This window comes from Hyperoodon ampullatus (assembly GCF_949752795.1).
Source record: "Hyperoodon ampullatus genome assembly, chromosome: 15".
Lineage (NCBI taxonomy): Eukaryota > Metazoa > Chordata > Mammalia > Artiodactyla > Ziphiidae > Hyperoodon > Hyperoodon ampullatus.
In genome coordinates, this window is record NC_136928.1 from 86,583,165 (window position 1) to 86,605,056 (window position 21,892).

General features: G+C 51.4%; 1 protein-coding gene across 1 annotated transcript; it reads left to right on the forward strand.

The window, feature by feature from the left end:
• The first annotated feature begins 13,851 nt into the window (after positions 1–13,851).
• On the forward strand, positions 13,852–20,140 carry ADI1 (acireductone dioxygenase 1). Its single transcript, XM_079721369.1, has 4 exons — positions 13,852–14,159; positions 15,922–16,041; positions 17,652–17,831; positions 18,958–20,140. The coding sequence occupies exons 1-4, from the start codon at positions 14,040–14,042 to the stop codon at positions 19,075–19,077; spliced, it is 540 nt and encodes a 179-aa protein (XP_079577495.1). The 5' UTR covers positions 13,852–14,039; the 3' UTR covers positions 19,078–20,140.
• Positions 20,141–21,892: the final 1,752 nt, after the last annotated feature.

The window sequence follows — 21,892 nt, forward strand, 5'->3', positions numbered from 1 at the left end:
TGAGGCTTTTGAATCCCACCCTCTGTCCTCTCAGCCCACGTCCTCTATAGCCAAACACCTTCTCCAACACCACGGTGTTCTCTGTACCGGGGGTCTATATGATGAGCAGGGTGCCCCATTCAGGTATGCGACATGCTTCAACCTAACACTTTAGAACCCAGGGGCCAACTGAATGTTAGTGTCCCCAGATTCCTGTGTTGAAGCCCTGACCCCCAGTATGGCTCTATTTGGAGATGGGGGTGTTTGTCTCTTTCTGTTATGAGTGCTTGTCTTATGTTTTGTTCTTGTGTGTTTATTAAAGTCTGATGGGCACGTCCTGTATTGAGATTATTGGGTAGCAAGAGGATAAAATGTAAAAAGAAGTTGGATTCAAACCAAGAAAGGAGAGAAAGGTGGTCTGGTTCTTCTCCCCATCATACCCCAGAGAAGCTGCACCCCTTATGGTGTTTTTTAAAAGGCTCTGGAAATCTTGGATCATTCAGTTACAGCCCCTTGGCCACCACGTTATCGTGACACAATGTGACGGGTCTTTTCATAAGGCCACGTAGCTTCGCCCTCCAAAGGGCCTGTGTTCAGGGTTCGTTGTCAGTAGCAGTGAATCTGCTGGGCCTCCCCCAGGACTTCTCTGTGAACAAAGTCACGAATTAGCTTGAGTTTGGGAGCACGATGCTTTTCCTCTTCCTGCTAACCCCCCTTGGCATTCACCCCTGAATCCACACAGACACATGCAAGACAAAGGGTGAGGGCAAGAGAACATTTCTTCTACAAAAACAGAGAGACTGCCAGCTATGATGCAACCCATCCTAAGGTTTGACCAAGATGCAGGGTGAGGCTGTACATCTTTTTATAAATTTATCAGCCGTTTGCATATATGAGTTCCTATCTAAAGAAGGTGATATCACACTTTATTCAGGCCTCCTACAGGGTACTTCAGAAGAAGCAGATGCATAGCATGGTGACTCTAGTTAACAATACCGTATGGTATACTTGGATTTGCTAAGACAGTAAATCTCTCATACACACACACATTTAAAAAGGTAACTGAGGTGATGGATGTGTTGATTAACTTGATTGTGGTAATCATTTTAGTGTATACATATATCAAATCATCACATTGGCCCCAAAATAGAACCCCATAAATATAGTCAAGTGAGCTTTGACAAAGGAGCAAAGGAAATACAATGGGAGCAAAGATAGTCTCTTCAACAAATGGTGTTGGAACCATTGGACGTCCACACGCAGAAAGTGGATCTACACTTCTCACAAAAATTAACTCAAAAATTTCCACACTCCCTAAATGTAAACTATGCAGAACTATGAAACTCCTAGAAGATAACATAGGAGGAAACCTAGATGACCTTAGGTATGGTGATGACTTTTTAGATAAAAAATCAAGGCATGGGACTCCCCTGGTGGCGCAGTGGTTAAGAATCTGCCTGCCAATGCAGGGGATATGGGTTCAAGCCCTGGTCCAGGAAGATCCCACATGCCTCAGAGCAACTAAGCCCGTGAGCCACAACTACTGAGCCTGTGCTCTAGAACCGTGAGCCACAACTACTGACCCTGCATGCCACAGCTACTTCAGCTTCAGCCCATGTTCCTAGAGCCTGTGCTCTGCAACGAGAGAAGCCACTGCAATGAGAAGCTGGCGCACCGCAACGAAGAGTAGTCCCCGCTCGCCACAACTAGAGAAAGCCCGCACACAGGACGAAGCCCCAACACAGCCAAAAATCAATCAATCAATAAATTAATTTTTTTAAAAAATGAAGGCATGATCCATGAAAGAGATAATTGATAAACAGGCTTCACTAAGATTTAAAAGTTCTCTGCAGAAGACAACGTCAAGAGAATGAGAAGATAAGCCACAGACTGTAAGAAAATATTTGCAAAATACACATCTGATAAAGGACTGTTAACCAAAATAGAGAAAGAACTCTTAAAATTCCACAGTAAGAAAACATACAACCCAATTGAAAAATGGGCCAAGGACTTCACAGACACCTCACTAAAGGAGATATGTGGACGGCAACTGAGGACATGAAAAGATGCTCCACATCATACGTCATGAAGGAAATTAAGACAACAGTGAGAGACCACCACACAGCTGTTAAGAGTGGCTGGAATCCAGACACCGATAGCACCAGACGCTGGTGAGGTGGTGGAGCAACAGGAACTCTCATTCATTGTCAATGGGGATGCAAAATGGTGCAGCCAATTTGGGAGGAAGACTCTTAGAAAGCTAAACGTACTCCTAGCATATGATCCAGCAATTGTGCTCCTTGATGTTTACCCAAAGGAGTTGGAAACTTCTGTCCATACAAAACCTGCACATGGATGTTTATAGTAGTTTTATTCATAGTTGCCAAAACTTGGAAGCAACCAAGATGTCCTTTTGTACGTGAATGAATAAACAAACTGGGGGCCATCCAGGCAATGGGATATTATGTAGAGCTAAAAAGAAATGACCAATCGAGCCATGAAAAGCCATGGACAAGCCTTAAATGCATGTGACTCAGTGAAAGAAGCCAGTCTGAAAAGGCTACAGACTGTGATTCCAACTATGACATTCTGGAAAAGGCAAAGCTATGGAGACAGTAAAAAGATCAGTGGTTATGGGGGTGGAGTTGGGGGATCGTGGGATAGGCAGAGCTCAGAGGATTTTAGGGCCGTGAAAATACTCTGTATGAAACCACAATGATGATACATGTCATGATCCATGTGTCCAGACCCACAGACTGTACACCACCAAAGTGTAGCCTAGGGAGAACTGTGGACTTCGGGCGATGGTGCTGGGTCAGTGCAGGTGCATCGACTGTAACAAACGTCCTGCTCTGGGAGGGGGGATGGATAGTGGGCCGGTCTGTGTGTGTGGGGGGGAACATGAGAATTCTCTGTACCTTCCTCTTTGCTGCCAACCCACAGCTGCTCTGAAAGCAGGCTTGTACACTTTAAAAGTATACAGTTTTATTTGTCCATTATACCTGTGGAGGGGGAGCTGCAAAAAATGTAAACAGTGTGTTAGATGAATGAAGAAAAACGGAAAAGAAAGAGTATTCCCACAGCATCTTCAGAATTGCTAGTAAGTTTATTCCAGGTTAATCTCCTTTTCAATGCAGTTATTAAGACTGATTATCATTTATGTATAGAAAAGCCACTGTCCTTTGAAACATTAGTAATTCCAGCTTACTAGGCTCTTACTGTGTTTAAAACTGCTCCCATTAACTTCCTCGAGTTGTCCAGGTATACAGTCCCGTCATCTAACAATCATCTCGTTTCTTCTTTCCTGTACGTTATGTCGCTTATTACAGTCTCGTGTCTGATTGCCTCTCCTGGCCCTTCCTGACTGTTTCCCGTTCAGGTGAGAAGCGGCGGGGAAGGAGGGCATCAGAGCAAACGTGTTCAGTTACGTGTGCTTTCAACCTTGTCAAGTGTGTGGTGCCGTCTCACGCTTACCTTTGGCGTATCCCACCATCCAAAAGCACACTGTCGAGTTTATTTCCTGTCGTCGATTTTACAAAGGATAGTCCCATGGACGCCATGGCCCCCAGCCTGTGTCCCCTGCGCCGCCTCCATCTCCGCCTTTCACGCCCCCTTGGTGCCCAGGTTCTGCACACGGCCAGCCCCCCGCCTCTGCTCCCTGCCTTTTCAGGTGCTGCGGCGGCTCCTGCTTTCTCCTTTCTCACTGTTGCTCATCCAAGAGGACTCCTTTACCTCAGCCACCCGGCCCGGAGGTGTGCACCATGGTGGCCCTGGCTGAATGGCTGAGCTTCCCAGTCTGTGTGCTGAGGCACCCCACTGGGCCGCAGGAACTCTCCGGGGAGCTTCAGGTTCGGAGGGAAACACAGCCAGACTCCAGCCTGGGGAAGCTCGCGTTCCAGTGACTCGCCCCCTGGCGAAGCGGCTGTTGGAGCGGCTGCTGGCATAAGAAGCCAGTACTTGCCAGGACCGACCGAAGGCCACGTGTCCACCCTGGGAAGGGTCCGCCGGGCCCACGTCCCGGTCGTCCACAGGTGTGTTTGCTAAGGAGTGAAACAGAAATTTCTTTTGATATATGTGGATTCTCTTTTCTAATGACTAAGGTGCTGGGCATAAATATTAGTTGTTTAGACCTAACTGTTCATCCGGGAACTGTCAGGTATTTGTTTTGGCCTGGAGGGGGGGCATGAAAACATTTACTGAGACATTAAGGATGCAGTGAATGGAGAGAGTTCCAGAAGCTGTGGGCTCTCCTGGTAGTTTTCTTACGGTTCCATATAAATCATTTCCTGCTTGTCTGTCTTTCCAGTTGGAATGTGAGTTTCCTGTTTGGGGGAGATTTTACATTTTTGCGTCTGTAACAAGGGCCTCCTTTGCACCTGTGTTTCCCTCTGGGGTTTAGACGTGTCCTGTCACATCCCAGTGCCACGTGGGCCCTGCCAGCGTCGCCTGGTTGAGGGTCATGGAGACTGAGAGCCCCCAGGGAGGGCGATCCCAGCACCACAGTTCAGCAGCTTGAAGATGCTCGTTATTTGAGGTTTCAACATCTCTGAATTTGGGGTGCCTTATGGTCAGGGATGTGTCTCTCTTCAGCCGTCTCTTCACTCCTTAGGGGCCGTGAAATAACTGCACTATTATGGTTGGGGGGTCTTGGATGTGTTGGAATAGGCGACTCAATCCACAGGCAGTGTCTCCGGTTTGGGCGCTGGGGTCCTCCTGCAGCCCACCGTGCCGTGAGTGTGGAGGAGCTTCAAGTAGAAAACAGACCCAGCCGCCGTGCATCTCCTGGAGGGTGTCCGGGTGCTGAGAGCTCCCGGGTGCAGAGGCCACGTGGTCTGAGTCTGGGAAGCGGGCTGGGGCCAGGGGACAGGACACGCGGGAAGAACCGCCCCCACCTGGGGAGAAGACAAGACGGGCCACAGCGGCTCGGTCAGGGGCAAACAGCACTTCTCAGACAAACGTCAAGTAATCAGGGCCCGGCTGGAGAACGTGGAGCTGCACGTGTGCACGGGTGCCGCCATGGGCTGAACTGTGCCCCCAAAATTGTATGTCGGAGCGCTGGTTCCAGTACAGAATGTGGCTGCGTTTGGAGACTGAGCCTTCAGTGAGGTGGCTGCATTATAATGAGGCTGTTTGGGTGGCCCTCGTCGCACAGGGCTCCGAGATGCACTTGCAGCGGGAGGGCTGCGTGAGGACACAGCCAGCAGGCGGCCGTCTGCAGGGCAAGGCAAGAGGCCTCCCAGAAACCAGCCCTGCCGGCATCCTGATCTCGGAGCCCCAGCCTCCACGACTAAGGGCAGGGAAACCTCTCTGCTTAAGCCCCGGGGCTGTGGTGGTCTGCTTTGGCAGCCTGAGCAGACGGGTGCAGATACACACATGAACGTTTGGAGGATTCCATTCCAAAATAGAAATGGCGACCGCAGGTGATGGGGTCATGATGACTGCAGATTGTTGACTGAGTTATTGTTGCTAAGTTTCTCAACGAACTTGTGTTACGTGTTTAATACAAACACGTACAAATTGAACATAAACACTGAGGAAGGATTACCTCGCACCTGTCAGAATGGCTCTCATCAAAAAGAACACAAATGGGGACTTCCCTGGCGGCCCAGTGGTTAGGACTCCAAGCGTCTACCGCAGGGGACACAGGTTCGATCCCGGGTCAGGGAACTGAGATCCTGCATGCCGCGCAGCCCAGGCCGAAAACAAACAAAACCCCACAAATAAAAAATGTTCGCAGGGCTTCCCTGGTGGCACAGTGGTTAAGAATCTGCCTGCCAATGCAGGGGACATGGGTTTGAGCCCTGGTCCCGGAAGATCCCACATGCCGCGGAGCAACTGAGCCCGTGCTCCACAACTACTATGCCTGTGCTCTAGAGCCCGCGAGCCACAACTCCTGAAGCCCGTGCGCCTAGAGCCCGTGCTCCACAACAAGATAAGCCCCCGCAGTGAGAAGCCCGCGCGCCGCAACAAAGAGTAGCCTCCGCTGCCCACGCACAGCAACGAAGACCCAACGCAACCAAAACTAAAAAATAATAATAAATTTATTTAAAAAAAATGTTGGCGAGGGTGTGGAGGAACGGGAGCCCTCCTGCACTGCTGGTGGGAATGGAAATTGATGCAGCCACTGTGGAGAACAGTGTGGAGGTTTCTCAGAAAACTAAAAACAGAGCTCCCATATGTAGAGCTAGAACTTCGGGCTTTGTGCCCCGGCCTCTAGTTTGCCATCTGTCAGTTGGGAACTTGTGCTGGGCCTGGGCGGGGCTTTGGGTGGAGCTGGGAGGGACCCCAGAGACAGCAGTGAACAAAACCTGGGCGGAGCCTAGAGGAAGCCGGGCCCCAGCAGTAGGCGGCGTCCACCCGTCCCCCACCACTGCGGGGAGCCGCCCCGGGCTCAGGACGCGGCCCGCTTCCCGCCTGCGCTACCCTTGCTGGCTCCGGCGCCTGTGAGACACAGCTGCCCGATGGGCACGGGGTTTCCAGCCTGGACCCTCCCCAAGCCCGGGCCGACTCTCCTCGGCATCTGCCCTCAGACCCCTGGCAGACCTGTCAGGCGTGCGCACAGCCAGGCAGTCGGCTTTGCCTGCACCCAGCCCGCCGCGCCCAAGCCTTCCCCATCTCAACGCGGCGCATCCCCTCTCTGCGGGCGGGCGCTCAGGCCGAAACCCTGGGAACTGCCCTGACCCCCATGCCTGGTCCGTTCCCCGTCGCATCCTGTTGGCCTTCATGTAAGACAGATGCAGAGTCGGGCCAGTGCCCCTCAACCACAGCAGGCCCACCAGCCCGGGACCCAGCTCGGGTCCTGGCTCCCCGCAGGCTATGCTCAGCCCCGCTCGCACGCGGGGGGCCGCCCTCCCCCTCCCTCCTTCCCGCCCTCCCCCTCCCTCCTCCCCGCCCTCTCCCTCCTCCCCGCCCCTCCCCTACCTCCGCCCTGCCCTCCCCTCCTCCACGCCCCTCCTCCTCCCACGCCCCCTCCACTCTCTCCTCCCCGCCTTCTCCTCCCCGACCTCCCGCACCGCAGCCCCTCCGGGCGCCGGGACCCCGCCCTCAGGCCCTGCCCTTGCTGTTCCTCAGCGGCGCACTTTGGCTCCACCAGCCCGCTGACCTGCTCCGTTGCCTCCTTCCCACACCTGCTCAAAGGTCATTTAACCTGGAGCCTTCCTGGCCACGCCTCAGACGAGTGCAATTCTGCTCCCCTGTCCCCTGTGCCAGCTCCCTGTCTCCCTCTCTGTCTCACACACGTGTGCGCATACACACATGCACGGGGCTGGCACTTTTCTTCCTCTTCACCTGTGTCATATTCCTGCCACGATCTGACCCACAGGCTGTTGCTTTTCTCTTGTCCCCCTTATTCGAACTTACGCTCTGTGAAGCCAGGGAGGTTTTTTTTCCTGTTTGCTTACTGTTGCATCCCAGGGCCTAGGACAGCGCCTGGCACAGAGCAGGTACCCGGTAAATATTTGTTGAATGAGTTGCCAAACAGAGCCTTATCTGAAGGGTCTGAGCAGAGCAGAAAACCAGGGGCAGGGACTCCCCTGGTGGCGCAGTGGTTAAGAATCCGCCTGCCAATGAAGGGGACACGGGTTCGAGCCCTGGTCCGGGAAGATCCCACAGGCCGCGGAGCAACTAAACCCGTGCGCCACAGCTACTGAGCCTGCGCTCTAGAGCCCATGCGCCACAACTACTGAGCCCAAGTGCTGCAACTACTGAAGCCCACGTGCCTAGAGCCTGTGCTCTGCAACAAGAGAAGCCCACGCACCGCAACGAAGAGTAGCCCCCGCTCCCCGCAACTAGGGAAAGCCCGCACGCAGCAGCAAACACCCAACGCAGCCAAAAATTAAAAAATAAATAAATAAATAAATAAATAAATAAATAAATAAAAAGAAACCAGGGGCAGGCTCTCGGCCGGAAGTAGGAGATTCGGAATAGCAATAGCATGGAGCAGGCCGACTGAGGTGGGGGAAGGGGTGGGGCGGGGCCGGCTCGGAGAGGACACCAGCTCCCCGCTGATTCCTTCAGGGACAGCTGGACCCAGCCCAGCGTTTAGGGGATCAGCTGTTTAAGGGCCCAGATGTGCTGAGTCACTGCATACTTACTTGACCGGTGGGAATCTGTCACTTCGGCAAAAGTTTTACTTTTCATCAGAGTGAGATTTGCTTTCTGAAAAATTATCCTTATAGTTCAGATTTCAGTATCTATTATTTATACAGTCTTGTGGTTTTTATTACTAAGAAGATTTAGTCCTAATACTTTACTCAGTTGGCCTTCTCGTGTTTCTGCTTCCTGCGCCCAACATGGGCGGGGTTAAAATCAAAAACAAACGGAGACCAGCCCTGAGCAGACAAAATGACTTTGGCCACACAAACAAAGCTTAATTTAGCTTATTTTGTAAGACCACCTTGATCTGGGTCATTTCTTGCTTAGGCCTCTGCAAATCACGGGCAAAACTCAAATGGTTTCCCTCAAATTGGTTATGAGGTAACCACTGACCAATTCCCTATCTTTTAAAAAATTTCTAGTATTCTAGCCAATCACTGTGAAGAGTCAGCAGTCACGGCCTCCTTGCTACACCTGCTGCTTTATAACCATACACCCCAGCTTCCTTCTGTGTTTGTTTGTTTGTTTGTTTCTAAATTTTTATTGGCATATAGTTGATTTATAATGTGTTAGTTTCAGGTGTACAGCAAAGCAAATCAGTTATACATATACATATATCCACTCTTTTTTAGGTTCTTTTCCCATATGTGTCATTACAGAGTATTGAGTAGAGTTCCCTGTGCTATACAGTAGGTATTATTCATCTGTTTTATATATAGTAGTGTGTATATGTCAATCCCAGTCTCCCAGTTTATCCCTCCCCACCTTTTGTGTTTTGGTTGGAGTCCTCCTGGTTTTCAGACTCTTTTTGGTGTGTGCACAATAAATGGTTACTAATTACCACTCTGGTGCTGCACTGGTTTTAGTTCTGATATTTCTGAAGGTTTGACAGTGTTTACCAGAGACTGTTCTGTGGAACATATTTAAAATTAGTGGATGCCACTCTAGAATGGGGACAGGCTTTGTCACCATTAGACAATTTCTCCATGACAAACATCACCAGTTTTCAGAAGAGAGATAACATCATCAGAGTTTCCTCAAAGTGTTTGACCTCAAAACCCTTTTTTTGAGTCATTTTCCTCAACATATGTGACTTGGAACACATTTGGGGAAAGGCTTTATTGGAACAAGTGTTTTGGGGACAGTAGGATCCCAAAGATGACAAGTGAAGATGGGAGAGGTGACCTCACACCGGAATAAACACTCGGTTTTATTTTCATCCTGGAGGCACGAAGGTTTGCGATAATTCACTGACATGCTGTAAATACGCCTGCATTTCCCCCCCAGGAAAAGGAGGCTAAGGTTGTGTGGATGTCTTCGACCTCATTTCAGAGATGTATTAAGATCAAGAGAAACGTTTTCCTTTTAATTAGTTTGAACAAAATTTTGCTGACTGGGGTCTCTAGGCAGCTGGTCCTGAACATTCCTTCTTTGTTAAGAAATCCAGACTCGTGCTCCCTTTTTCAGCTGAAAAAATTTACATGCACAGATGGCTTGTTTCTCAGTTCAAAATCCCAGAACTTTTTGTAAAAATTAGTATCAGAATTTTTCAAATATACACACAAAAAAGAACAGTTTCATAGGCATCCAATTCTCAGTCACCCAGCTCCATTCTATTAAAGTTCTTGTCCTTTTATGTGCTGAGTTAGTGAACTTGCCAGGTCTTCTTGACTTGTGGGATCTGGGGCCGTCCCACTGGTTTCATTCCGTAGGTCTTACTGTTAACTCTACATTTATTGATGGACGGACCCTTGTGTTTCACAAAAAACTTTTATTTCCAGCACTCTCTTTTAAAACGCTCCTGAAACAGTGCTTTTCGCCCAGGTGCTCTTTTGTAGCTTCTAGCTGTTGCCATGTCCTCCATTATTTATTACGCCCAATCTCCCTGAACATTTTCTATATTTTCCGGAAAGGCTTCCAGGTTCTTCCATTTAAAGACATTCACTCAAGTTTGGCCCTAATGGGAGAGGAGTTTAGACACAGCCTCCTGCTGTGGAATTGGGTTTGCTGTGGCATCGCCTGGACTGGGGTTAGCCTGAGGGCCCGGGAGGAACGGGTGCTGAGCTGAAGACACAGAAGGATGAGAAGCCGAGAGCTGCTTTGCTCACCTCTTTCATTCTCTCTTTAGTAGAAACTCTCCAAAAGTAGGAGAATTTGGCAGTTTGTGTTTTTCGTGAGCATCCGCTGCGCTGTCTGCCCAGCTGTTCCTTCTTTCCTGGGGCCACCTGTCTCCCTGCCCATCCTGAGGCTGTGATGGGGCTGCCAGGCTCCGGGCTTCCCTGACGGCTGCCCACGTGGCCACAACCGGGCCTCGGGCTCCCAGAGAGACCCACGGCGTGGACGCGTGGCTCTTGCTGGGCCACCTGGAAACTTCCATGAGACTGGATGTCCAGACACTACATCAAGAGCTCCTTCTCCCTGAATTACAAGCAAACCGTTTCAGAGCTACTGGTGGCTGTTTCCTGACATGTACAAAAAGCTCATCCCGGTGGAGGAGAATTAAGCCAAAGCACAGAGAAAAGCTAGTTGGGATGTGGAGAGAGAGACAGACAGACAGACACAGGCAGAGACGGACAGACCTGTTAAGTTCCTCCGAGCCCCAAGTCCAGTTGCGCTCAAGGCAAGGGATGCTCTAACGTTTCTCAGTATTGTGAGCCAGGACCTCTGTTTTGTTTTGTCTGCTTAAGCAGCTTGTTGGATTTCTGTCACCTGCACCCTAAACAACAGAGCTGAGGGCTGCATTTTTTTTTATTTATTGAAATATAGTTGATTTACAGTGTTGTGTTAGTTTTAGGTGTACAACATAGTGACTCAGCGTTTTTGCAGATTATACTCCATTGTAAGTTATTACAAGACAATGGGTATAATTCCTTGTTGCTTCTCTATTTTACCCATAGTGGTTTGGGTCTGTTCCAGAGAGCTGCGTTTCTAAAGGGCAGGTGAGCAGAGGAGAGCAGCTTGGTGAGGATGCCAGGACAGTGCCCGCTTCCCCCCGGGCTGCGTGTTGCAGGAACGGGCTGAAGCCAGGTGGGTCACATTGTTGCTGCCTGAGCGTGGCTTGGGCTGCAGCACAAAACTACCAGCAGTGATCGTGTCCTTCACAAGACAAAGCAAACAAAGCCCCGTTTCTCTTAAGAATGTCCTGATGAAGTAGTAAAAATTGTTAATTTTATTAATCTTGACCACCACCACCCCCGCCAGTAGACATCTTTGTAATACGTCTGGGACAAAGCAGGAAGCATACAGAAAGCATCTCCACTGTTCGCCAAAGTTCCCTGGTTGTTTTGAGGGAAAAAGCTCTTGTATGATTGAGCTGCAAGCTGAGCTTGCCACCAAATAACTATGGTTATTCCAACCAGGGTGTTTGGCAGACATTTTCCCCAAAATGAACTGAGCCTTATATATATATATATATATATATATATTTTTTTTTTTTTGGCTGTGTTGGGTCTTCGTTGCTGCGTGCAGGCTTTCTCTAGTTGCGGCGAGCGGGGGCTACTCTTTGTTGCGGTGGGCGGGCTTCTCACTGCCGTGGCTTCTCTTGTTGCAGAGCATGGGATCTAGGTGCATGGGCTTTAGTAGTTGTGGTGTGTGGGCTCAGTACTCATAGTGCAAGGGCTTAGTTGCTCTGCGGCATGTGGGATCTTCCCAGACCAGGGATCAAGCCCATGTCCCTTGCATAGGCAGGCAGATTCTTAACCACTGCACCACCATGGAAGTCCTGAACCTGTCTTTTAAGAAAACAATTGACAGGACTTCCCTGACGGTCCAGTGGTTAAGACTGTGTGCTTCCAATGCAGGGCGCGCGGGTTTGATCCCTGGTCGGGGAAGTAAAATCCCACAAGCTGCACCATGAGGCCAAAAATTTTTTTTAAAAAAAGGATATTTACACTGAAAAATGGAAGTATGCAGGAGAAAAGTGCTTGGAGAAAGGAAGAGCAAGGAAGGAAGGTGGGACAACTGCATGTCAAAGCCCTGGCAGCAAGGAGGAGCGGGAGATGCAGGCAGAGGCCCGGGCACGCGGAGGGCAGAGAACAAGAGGGAGAGGTGGTCAGGCACCAGCCACATGGGCCGTGGAGCCAGGGCAGAGTTAGCAAGGAGGGTCAAAGTCGAGCAGTGACATGATCTGGTTTGTGTTTTTAAATATACGCTCTGCATAGGACAGACTGCAGTGGGCAAAGATGGACGCAGGCGGTCAATTTCAGTTGTCAGCTCCATCAGGCAAGAAGGCAGGCAGGAGGAGAGGGACGCAGCGATGTGAGTGGATTTGCGGTGTGTTTGGAAGGTCAAGTCCACAGGATTCGCTGTAGGTAGGACTGGATGTTGAGGGTGAGGGAGAGGAAACAGGAAAACCCCTAGGCTTTTGGATCAAGGCACTGGGCGGTTGGTGCTGCTGTTTACGGAGCTGGCAAAGGATAGAGAGAAACATGTTTGGATGTGCGGGACTCGAGAGGTCGGTTTGGCCACGTTGGTTTTGCGGTGCTTATTAGCCCTGGGACACTCCACGATGTCGTGGTCGTGCCCAGAGGAGCCAGAACTGGGGGGGGGGGGGGCGCGGTAGGGAGTAAGGAACGGGCTGAAGGAACAGGGAGTGGCGGCTGTGATGAACTGGCTGATAAGAACAGAGGCTGTGATTGGATCTGGGAACCTGAGGGAGTGGTGACAAGGGTGAGGAGGGGAGGAGAGAGCAGTGAGGGGCAGAAACAACGTGGGCAGTGGTCTTACGTGGAACCCTGAAGGATGAGCAGTGATTGTCGAGTAAGGCGCTGGAGAGGCAGGCTCTCTAAGAAGGATGTGGGCACGCACGTGCCCACACGTTGCGTCCTGTGTTTGCAGTCAGGGTGCAACAGAACCGAATTGAAATAAAAGTGTGCTCTTCACACAGTATTTCTGGAGGTTCTAGAGTCAGCTGTATGCTTTGGGGATGTGCTGTCTGAGAGCAGTCCAGCCTGAGTCCCACCCGTGATCTAGTTACTTGATTCCCTGTTAAAGACACTGGGGTGAATGGCTGAGATAAGCTGATCTCTTTGATTGATCGATTTGAAGAGATAAACCTAGGCTGACTGAGCAGCTGGATTTTTTTTCCCCCTTGTCAGCTAAACTGATTAGAAATTCAAGGATTGGGAAGCTTCTATTTATTCTAGGACATGACATTATATAGGGAAAGGAGATGAGATGAAAAAGGGAAAAAGGAAGCAATTTAAAATTATAGGGTGGTATTGCAGACTTTAGATATTGTAAACATGGGTGGGGGGATGGAGAGTACAATATCCCACCCTGAATGATGCCGGGGGTCCTCTGTGGTGATTTGATCTGGCTTCAAGCCACAGCTGTGCACCATCTCAGTGGCACTGGCTTAACAAAAATCACTCTTTTTTTTTTTGGCATTTGCTTTCTTCGCTGTAAAATACAAACTATTTAATCTCGGTATAAATTGCTTCACAAGATGGCGTCTGGATGTTCAAGGAGACTGTAGCCCTCATCCCGCGAGGCATGTGCCCGGTGCTCGAGGGCGCTGAATTTGACCCGATCCCGCGCACCGGGAACACAGTGCCAGCCAAGCAGCCCCTCCCCCGGACGACTGAGTTCACGCAGGGCCGGGCCACACTCGGCCTCCTGCACGAGGAGCTGATTGACAGCCACGGGTGGGCGGTTGGCCCCGCTCAGGTTCGGCTCCGGGTGGTCACCGGGCCTGAGCCGAGCCGGCGGACAGCCCTCGGGGGACACCTGCCCCGCGCTCGGAGCCCATCCGCCGGCCCGCGGGAAGGAAGCCCTCGGCCCGGGGCCTTCGGAGCGCGTCCCGCCCGCTTTCCTTTCCCGCGCCGCCCTCCCTCCCTCCCTCCCGGAGGCTCCCGGGGGAGGGGTCGGGGGAGGGGCGGCCCGCGCGGGTCCGGGTGCAGGTCTCGGGCTCAGACCGGCCCGAGCAGGTCCGGGGTCAGGCGGTGACGCCGCCCCCGGGCCCGGCCATGGTGCAGGCCTGGTACATGGACAAGTCGGCCGACGACCCGCGGCTGCCCCACCGCGGGGAGCCCGCGCGCCCGGTCGGCCTGGAGCAGCTGCGCGGGCTCGGGGTCCTTTACTGGAAGGTACGCGGGACCGGGGGCGCGGTCGGGGTCTCGCGGGGCGGGGGCTCCGGGGTGGGGTCGCGGGCGGCGGGGAGAGCCCTCCGCTCATATCCCCGAGTTCCCGCGCGCCCCGCGCCCCGGGGAACAGAGGCCGCCGCCATGATGGGACCCCGTGCGCCGTGCGCATGCCCGGCGGCGGGGCCGGGGGTCGGCGTTCAGGCCGTGGTGCTCACTGCGCATGCTCAGTAGCGGGGTTGCGGGCTTGGGGGTGTCGGCGCCCAGGGAGAGGCGGGGGGTGGGTGTGAGCGGTCGGAGCGCGGCGGAGGGTCCGGTGCCGGCGGGGTCGTCGGCCGCCCGGGTTCAAGGCGGGACGGGCGGGGCGGGAGGGCTTGGGGTCCCTGCAGGGCCCGCGGCGAGTGCGGGTCTCCGGGGGAGGGGCCGGGGCGCCCCCCACGACCTCCTGGAAGGCGGTGTCTTCAGGGCAGTATCGCGTCTGTTCTGAGAAGAAAATAAGTTAGTTTTACCGCAAATCCCTGCACTTCGGGTTTCGCAGTACATGTGACATTTTAAGAGCAGGTGTGAGACAGTGGCCAACTTCTGAATGTACCCAAAGTATACAGTAAGACGCTGTGAAAGTCACCCTTGCGGTTTTCCAGGAGATCAAACCCAGTTTCTCCTGCCTTCTCGTTGTGCTCTGGATGGTGAGGCAAAGGGCTGTCGAAATTAAACTTCGATTACTCTGTGTATTTTCGTACCTTTCTTAATAATCACCGCCCTTGAGCAGCGACAGCAGGAGGAGCCTTTTTTCCTGTTCTGTTAGTGCCGCCGCAGGGCGGTAGGAAGCGCTCACACGCTCAGGGTTTGAAGGTGGATGGAGCACTAGTGCCTACTGTGTGGATCTGCTCATCCGGGGAGTCGCCTTTTAGCAGCTAACGTATCGCTGACTAGTACTTTGAGGTACTCTGAGTTTGCTCTTCAGTAGTTGGGATACCATGCGCACTTTATTGCAACAGAAGGCAAAATATGTGAAATTCTTTGCCAGTGGTTTTAAGGAGGAGTTCATAGTAATGGTGTCTGGGGCCCAAGGGGTGTGGTTCATGAAGAAGATGACCTTAAAATTGGACGTTAAACAGTTGATGGGATTGTGATAAGTGGAAACAGGGAAAGGCCGTTCCAGGCGTAGGAAGGTGTCAGGAGCAGGGGTGTGGGGCTGTGAAGCATCAGGTGTTTTTGAAGAGCAGCCCATAATCGCATTTGGTTTAGAATGTAGGTGTTTTAAAAACAGGGAATAGGGAACGAGGAGTAGAAAAGGCAGTCCGGGCCAGGTGGTAGAAAGCCTCTTGTCTCTGTCTAAGGGATTTGCCCTTTATTTGTAGGCTCTGACAGCTTCAGGCCCAGGGAAGCAAAATAACCAAAGAGATGCCATCGAGAGATCAGTTAGACTTGCAGAGTGGATTGGTGGCAGAGGAACAGGACATGGCAGTGTGGACAGGCTTGAGGCGATGAGAGCTTCCCCTGGGCTCCTGGCGGTGGGACTGGAATCCCCCAGGCAGGACCCTTGCAGAGAAGGGAGGTGAGAATTCAACACAACTGCGTAGTTTTTAGCTGTTATGGAGAGTGGGAAAACCATTAAAAGAAATAGGGAAAGGAGAGGGAGAAAGGTTGGTTTAGTCTGGACAAAGGACTAGATGATAAATTTGGAGTATAATCATATTGGAGATCCAGAAAGAGAATGTTTCGATGCATTCATGTGACCTCCTGTTTGTGTTTTAAACTCTTTTAGCTGGATGCTGACAAATATGAGAATGATCCAGAATTAGAAAAGATCCGAAAAGAGAGAAACTACTCCTGGATGGACATAATAACCATATGCAAAGACAAACTACCAAATTACGAAGAAAAGGTGAGGGAGCTCTAAATTATTTGAAAAGGGGAATCATTATATTTGCTACTAATAAACACAAGCTTTTCTTTCTTTTTAATGTCTTCATTTTGGTTTTATATCAGAGTAATGCTGGCCTCATAGAATAGGCTGTGAAATATTCCCTCCTTTTCAGTTTTTTGGAAGAGTATGTTTAGAATGGGTTTAATTTTTCCTTAAATGTTTGGCAGATTAACCAGTGAAGCCATATGGGCCTGGAGTTTTCTTTGTAGGAAGGTTTTTAGCTACGAATTCAATCTCTTTACCAGATATAGGGCTATCCAGAATATCTGTGTCTTGAATAATCTTAAGTAGTGTGTGTCCTTCAAGGCATTTGTCCATTCCATCTGAGTTGTCAGATTTATTGGCATGAAGTTATTCAGACTATTCCCTTATTATCCTCAAAATATCTGTAGAATCTGTAGTGCTGTCTCCTTCATTCCTGATATCCGTAATTTGTGTCCCTTCTCTCCTTTGCCCAAGTCCTGCTAGAAGTTTATCAATTTTGTTGATCTTATCAAACAGCTTTTGGTTTCATTGATTTTTCTCTATTGTTTTTCTGTTCTCTATTTTCTTGAATTCTGCTCTTGTCTTTATTTGCCTTCTTCTACTCACCTTGGGTTTAATTGCTCTTCTTTTTCTAATTTTTTAAAGTGGATGCTGAGGTCATTGACATGAAGCCTTCCTTCTTTTTTTTTTTTTTTTTTTTTTTTTTTTTTTTGCGGTACGCGGGCCTCTCACTGTTGTGGCCTCTCCCGTTGCGGAGCACAGGCTCCGGACGTGCAGGCTCAGCAACCATGGCTCGTGGGCCCAGCCACTCCACGGCACGTGGGATCCTCCCGGACCGGGGCACGAACCCGCGTCCCCTGCATCGGCAGGTGGACTCTCAACCACTGCGCCACCAGGGAAGCCCTGAATATTTTTATTATAAAACGAGAGGGATAAAGATCTGAAAAACACAAAAGTACATTTGGACAGGTGGAAAGTGTTTGTTGAGATGGTGACTGCCTTCCTCAGATGCACACGTGGCTTCTGATCTGCCCGTGTGATCAGTGCAACTGCCGTGTGCATTTGATCTCGTGATGGTGTGTGTGTGATCACGTGATGTGTGTGATCAGCATGATGGGGTGTGTGTGATCATGTGTGTGCGTGTGATCAGCATGATGGTGTGTGCGTGTGATCACGTGATGTGTGTGCGTGTGATCAGCATGATGGTGTGTGCGTGTGATCAGCGTGCCTGCCATGTGTGCTGCAGGAGCCAGGATGTCTGCGTGGGAGTCTAGGCTCTACACACCCAGGCTGTGTGATGTTGGGCTGGCGACCTAGCCTCTCTGAGCCACATCCCTCATCTGTCCAACGGGGGTGACAGAGAGCACCTGAGTGAGTTATTAATATAAACCACTGAGAACGTTGCCCGGCACGCGGTAAGCGCTGTGTGTCCCTTCTTTCTTCTCCCGCTAGTCCACCGGTCGGTTTCACAGAACATTCTAGCTCCTGCCCCCTCGTACGTAGGATATTTCTTATCTGGGGAGCGCGTGTCTGGCCCCTCAGTCCTGGTCTTCAGGGCTCACGAGAACCCCCTCCTGCTCTAGATTAAGATGTTTTATGAGGAGCATTTACACCTGGATGATGAGATTCGCTACATCCTGGACGGCAGTGGGTACTTCGACGTAAGGGATAAAGAGGACAGGTGGATCCGGATCTTCATGGAGAAAGGAGACATGATCACTCTCCCCGCCGGGATATACCACCGCTTCACGCTGGACGAGAAGGTGGGCCTGCTGTCTTCTCTGCTGGGGCCTGGTCTGTGCACGGACGTGGACACTCAGCTCTGCGGCGTGAGGCGAGGATGCTACCTCTGAGCGAGTGGCCGGCGCCACGGGGCCGCCCGCCCGCCCGGGCCCGTGCCCGCAGGTCAGCGGGAGGCGTCCGTCCAGGGGTCCGGCTTTGTGCGGGTCTCAGGGTCACTGCTCCCTCGTCATTTTAAGAGCATTTCAGTTGGGCCTTAACAGTCGTGCACTAGAGCCACCGAGACCGGCCACAAGCAGGAACAGGGCAGCTCTGAGGGTCTCTGGATGTGACTCGGACGAATCTGCGATTTAAGCACGGTTTTTGGCTAGGAAGTGAACGCACTAGGTTTAGAGCTCAGGATTATGAGGGGTGTGTGAAGAAGAGTCGCCTTGTCACCCCTGTTCCCAGCGCCCAGTATCTCTCCCTGCAAGTAACCCCTGTTACGTCCTTAAAAATCTCCTTAGAGCGATGTCACCCGTATCAGGCGAATGTGAGTCAGTATTCTTTCCCTTTTCCTCAGGAGGTAGCCGACTTCTGTAGGTGGGGCTGCATTTTCCTTTTTTCTGCTCGCGGTGCTTTGGGATCGTTTCGTTTCAGGATGTAAAGGGCCTCGTTCCTGTTTACAGCTGCCTGGTGTCCACTGTGGGACGTACCCTGATTTATCCCATTGACGGGTGACCCCTAAAGATGGGTACGCCAACTGTTTCCAGTTTTTTGCTGTTGTAAACGGTGCCGTCATAAGTAACCTCACACATTCGTCATTTTGTACTTACGTGAGTGTACCTGAGGGATAAATTCCTGAAAGTGAACCCTGGACGGACAGGTGTGCACGTTTCTACCGTGACGCAGGCTGCCCTCCCTTCTAATTCGCGGGAAACCGGTACCAAGGGAAGCAGGAGCGGGGGAGGGGCACACGCCCAGGCGGGGTCAGTGCTCAGCTGGAGCTGCAGATGCCTTGGCCGCCCGAGCACGAGGCCTTCTCGCCGTGGCACCGACGCTGCCTTTCAGAAGATGGAAGAAAGTGCTAAGACCCAGGGATGAAACAGCAAGGAGCGTTAACCTCCGTAGCTGGTCTAACCATTGCTGCTGTGTTTGCCTGTTTTCTAGAACTACGTGAAGGCCATGCGGCTGTTTGTGGGAGACCCAGTGTGGACGGCGTACAACCGGCCGGCTGACCACTTCGAGGCCCGCGGGCAGTACCTAGAGTTTCTGGCGCAGACGGCCTAGCGGTGCCCTGGGGCCTGGCACACCCCGGCCCCCCTTGTGAAGGTCCCAGACCTGATGGCAGCAGAAAATCAGTCGTATTCTCTTTGCTTTTGTGTTGTAGACTTGAGGCTAGGTGAGCTTTTCTCTGCAAGATTGTTGGATCAGAATACGTTTTAATGGGAGCAGCTGGAGAAGCGGTTTGTACTGGAAGCACCTGTGAAGATCTGGGCAGATCCGCTCATTTTCCCTGATTCAGGATCAGTGGTCAGTGGCCCTGTGTTAGCTCGTGCCTTCAGCTGTGACCCAGTGAGTTTCAGCGCCCCAAACGCAGCCACTTAGCTGCCCCATCTGGACCCGATTCTTGGACTTTAAGCAGATACCAGGCGAGGCCACGCCTGCCCTGTGCGGAGGAGTGACAGTGGATGACAGGAGTGGGCAGAGAGAAGACGCTTTTCTCCCAAAACACGGGGGAAGCTGGGTAGGGGGTGCCGTGGGGGATGAGCTGGCGTGTTAGGGGGACCCTCGCTGGATTATGCCACGTTCTTGTTCAAGATAAACTAGCTGCCTTCATGTTATGCTTGTGGCTTGGAGTTACCTTATATTCTGGTACATGTGGTTCCTTAAAATCATCCCATTGAGATCCTTTGTGGGATTGTATGTGTGTATAATTAATTTTTACTTTATCTGGGTTATTACTTGTTCCAGGTGAGATTTCTAGGTTAAACTCCCTACAGTAAATCTCTTTTACAATCAAGCCTTTGAATTTTAACAGATAAACTTGTACCTTTTTTTCAGTTAACAATTCTGAGATACAATTATATCTAATTCGTTATAATCATAGAAAAACCCTAAATTAACCTCATACTTGAAGGGCAGTTTGCTTTAAGTATTTTTTTTAAACTGGATTAAAAATCTTTAGTTAAAAGTGATCTGTCGGGACTTCCCTGGTGGTCTGGTGGTTAAGACTCTGCACTCCCAATGCAGGGGACACGGGTTCGATCCCTGGTCTGGTCTAAGATCGAACTGGGAACTAAGATCCCACATGCCGTGCAGCGCGGCCAAATTAAAAAAAAAAAAAAGAAAAGTGATCTGTCATCATTTCCACATTGTTCTTGGGGGCGTGTGTCCACGGCATAGAGGAAGTTCCGAATTTTAGGATTAACGTGTGCGCCGGCAGCACGACCATAACACCACCAGCCCCCCAGGGCCCCGCGTGCTGCACGTCCTCGTTGTCCCCTTGATGGGGCTCCGGGGACGCCTCGGAGCAAGGGCGGCTCCTCCTGCAGGCCTGGCTCAGCGCTAGAGAGCACGGTCCTTCGTGCGTGCACAGTCGTCAGGACGCTACGTGGGGGTCTCCCAGGAGCACACGGCTGTGAGCTGTCCGTCTGGAGCCAGGTGCACCCGCTTGTTGAGTAAGACACGTCTCCACGTGTGTTATTTTACAAACTCGTCCTCTTTTTTTTTTTGCGGTACGTGGGCCTCTCACTGTCGTGGCCTCTCCCGTTGCGGAGCACAGGCTCCGGACGCGCAGGCCCAGCGGCCATGGCTCACGGGCCCAGCCGTTCCGCGGCATGTGGGATCTTCCCGGACCGGGGCACGAACCCTTGTCCCCTGCATCGGCAGGCGGACTCTTAACCACTGCGCCACCAGGGAAGCCCACGTGTCCTCTCTTGAAGGCATGTAGCACTTACTGGAGGGCGGCGTACGGCTGGGAGGTGATGAGCCAGAACGTGAATGATTGCCCTTGGGTGTAGCTTCACACTGGTTCACGTGTCGGCACTTTAAAGAAATGCCCACTTTCCCCTTGTTCCTACTGAAGGTGTCTGCCGTGCACCCCGACCGTGCGAGGAGACAGCCCGGTTTGGGCCAGCGCCGTGGTTTCCGTCCAGAGGCAGGCGTGGCCAAGCCAGGAAATGGCCAACCTTGTCCTGCCTTGATCCAGATCACACATGTAGCAAACTGACATCTTAGCCGCTCGATACTTTCCCTGCTTGAAATCCAGCCTTTAAGGCTCCTGTCTTCCCACGGTGTTCCCGCTCTGTGTGCTTCGTCCGTGTCTCCTGAGTGGGCGTGGCCACGTCGTCTCTGACGTTTATCCAGAAGGAAGGGTGGTGGGCGAGCAGGGCAGCCCCCGTCCCTGTTGCAGATACTCCCGGCCAGATGCTCCACTGATGGTCGCTAATCAGAAGCAGGTAGAGCTTTGCGGGGATTCAGCTGCTTCTGCCTTTCAGATAAGAGTTCTCATCTCGTTCTGTTCACACGCACAGAGAAGTTGTAAGTATATTACAGCGAATTTCCCTATATTTACTTTCATCTGTGTTCACTCACGTCCCAATGATATTACTGTATACGTTTTGAAATGTAAGCTATTTATAATCTATTGAGAGAAAAAATGCAGTCTCCTTTCGGTAACAATATATCTACATACATTACACACAAAGAAGAATATTCTCAGTAGTTTTCTCTGGATAGCAAAATTATAGATTACTGGTTACGTTTTTAGTTTTGTCCATATATAGTTGATAATTTGTCTACAAAGAACACAGTAAGCTACTCGTCTGAGCTCTCAACGTTAGGACTCCTAAGTCGGCCTCTACCAGAGAGAAGGGAGTGTGGTGGTCTCGTCAGGACTGGAACCGGGGTGAAGCAGGAAGGGCTGCGGGGGGCTTGGGGCGCAGCCACCCCACGTCTCTCTCGGTTTGCTTTCTGGGTCCCTGTTTCTCGTGTCTTGTCCGCGGGCCCCGTGTCCTAAGTTTTGGTTGAGAAAACATGGCCGCTAGACTGAATTCTTGCATCAAAGCAGTGCTTTCAAATAGGAAAGTGTCGGATGCCGATC

Bases quoted from the DNA above. Each gene is read 5' to 3' on its own strand.
- ADI1 (XM_079721369.1), top strand. From the start codon at position 14,040: ATGGTGCAGGCCTGGTACATGGACAAGTCGGCCGACGACCCGCGGCTG. The intron at 16,042-17,651 runs GTGAGGGAGCTC...CTCCTGCTCTAG, and splicing joins TACCAAATTACGAAGAAAAG to ATTAAGATGTTTTATGAGGA. The intron at 17,832-18,957 runs GTGGGCCTGCTG...CCTGTTTTCTAG, and splicing joins GCTTCACGCTGGACGAGAAG to AACTACGTGAAGGCCATGCG.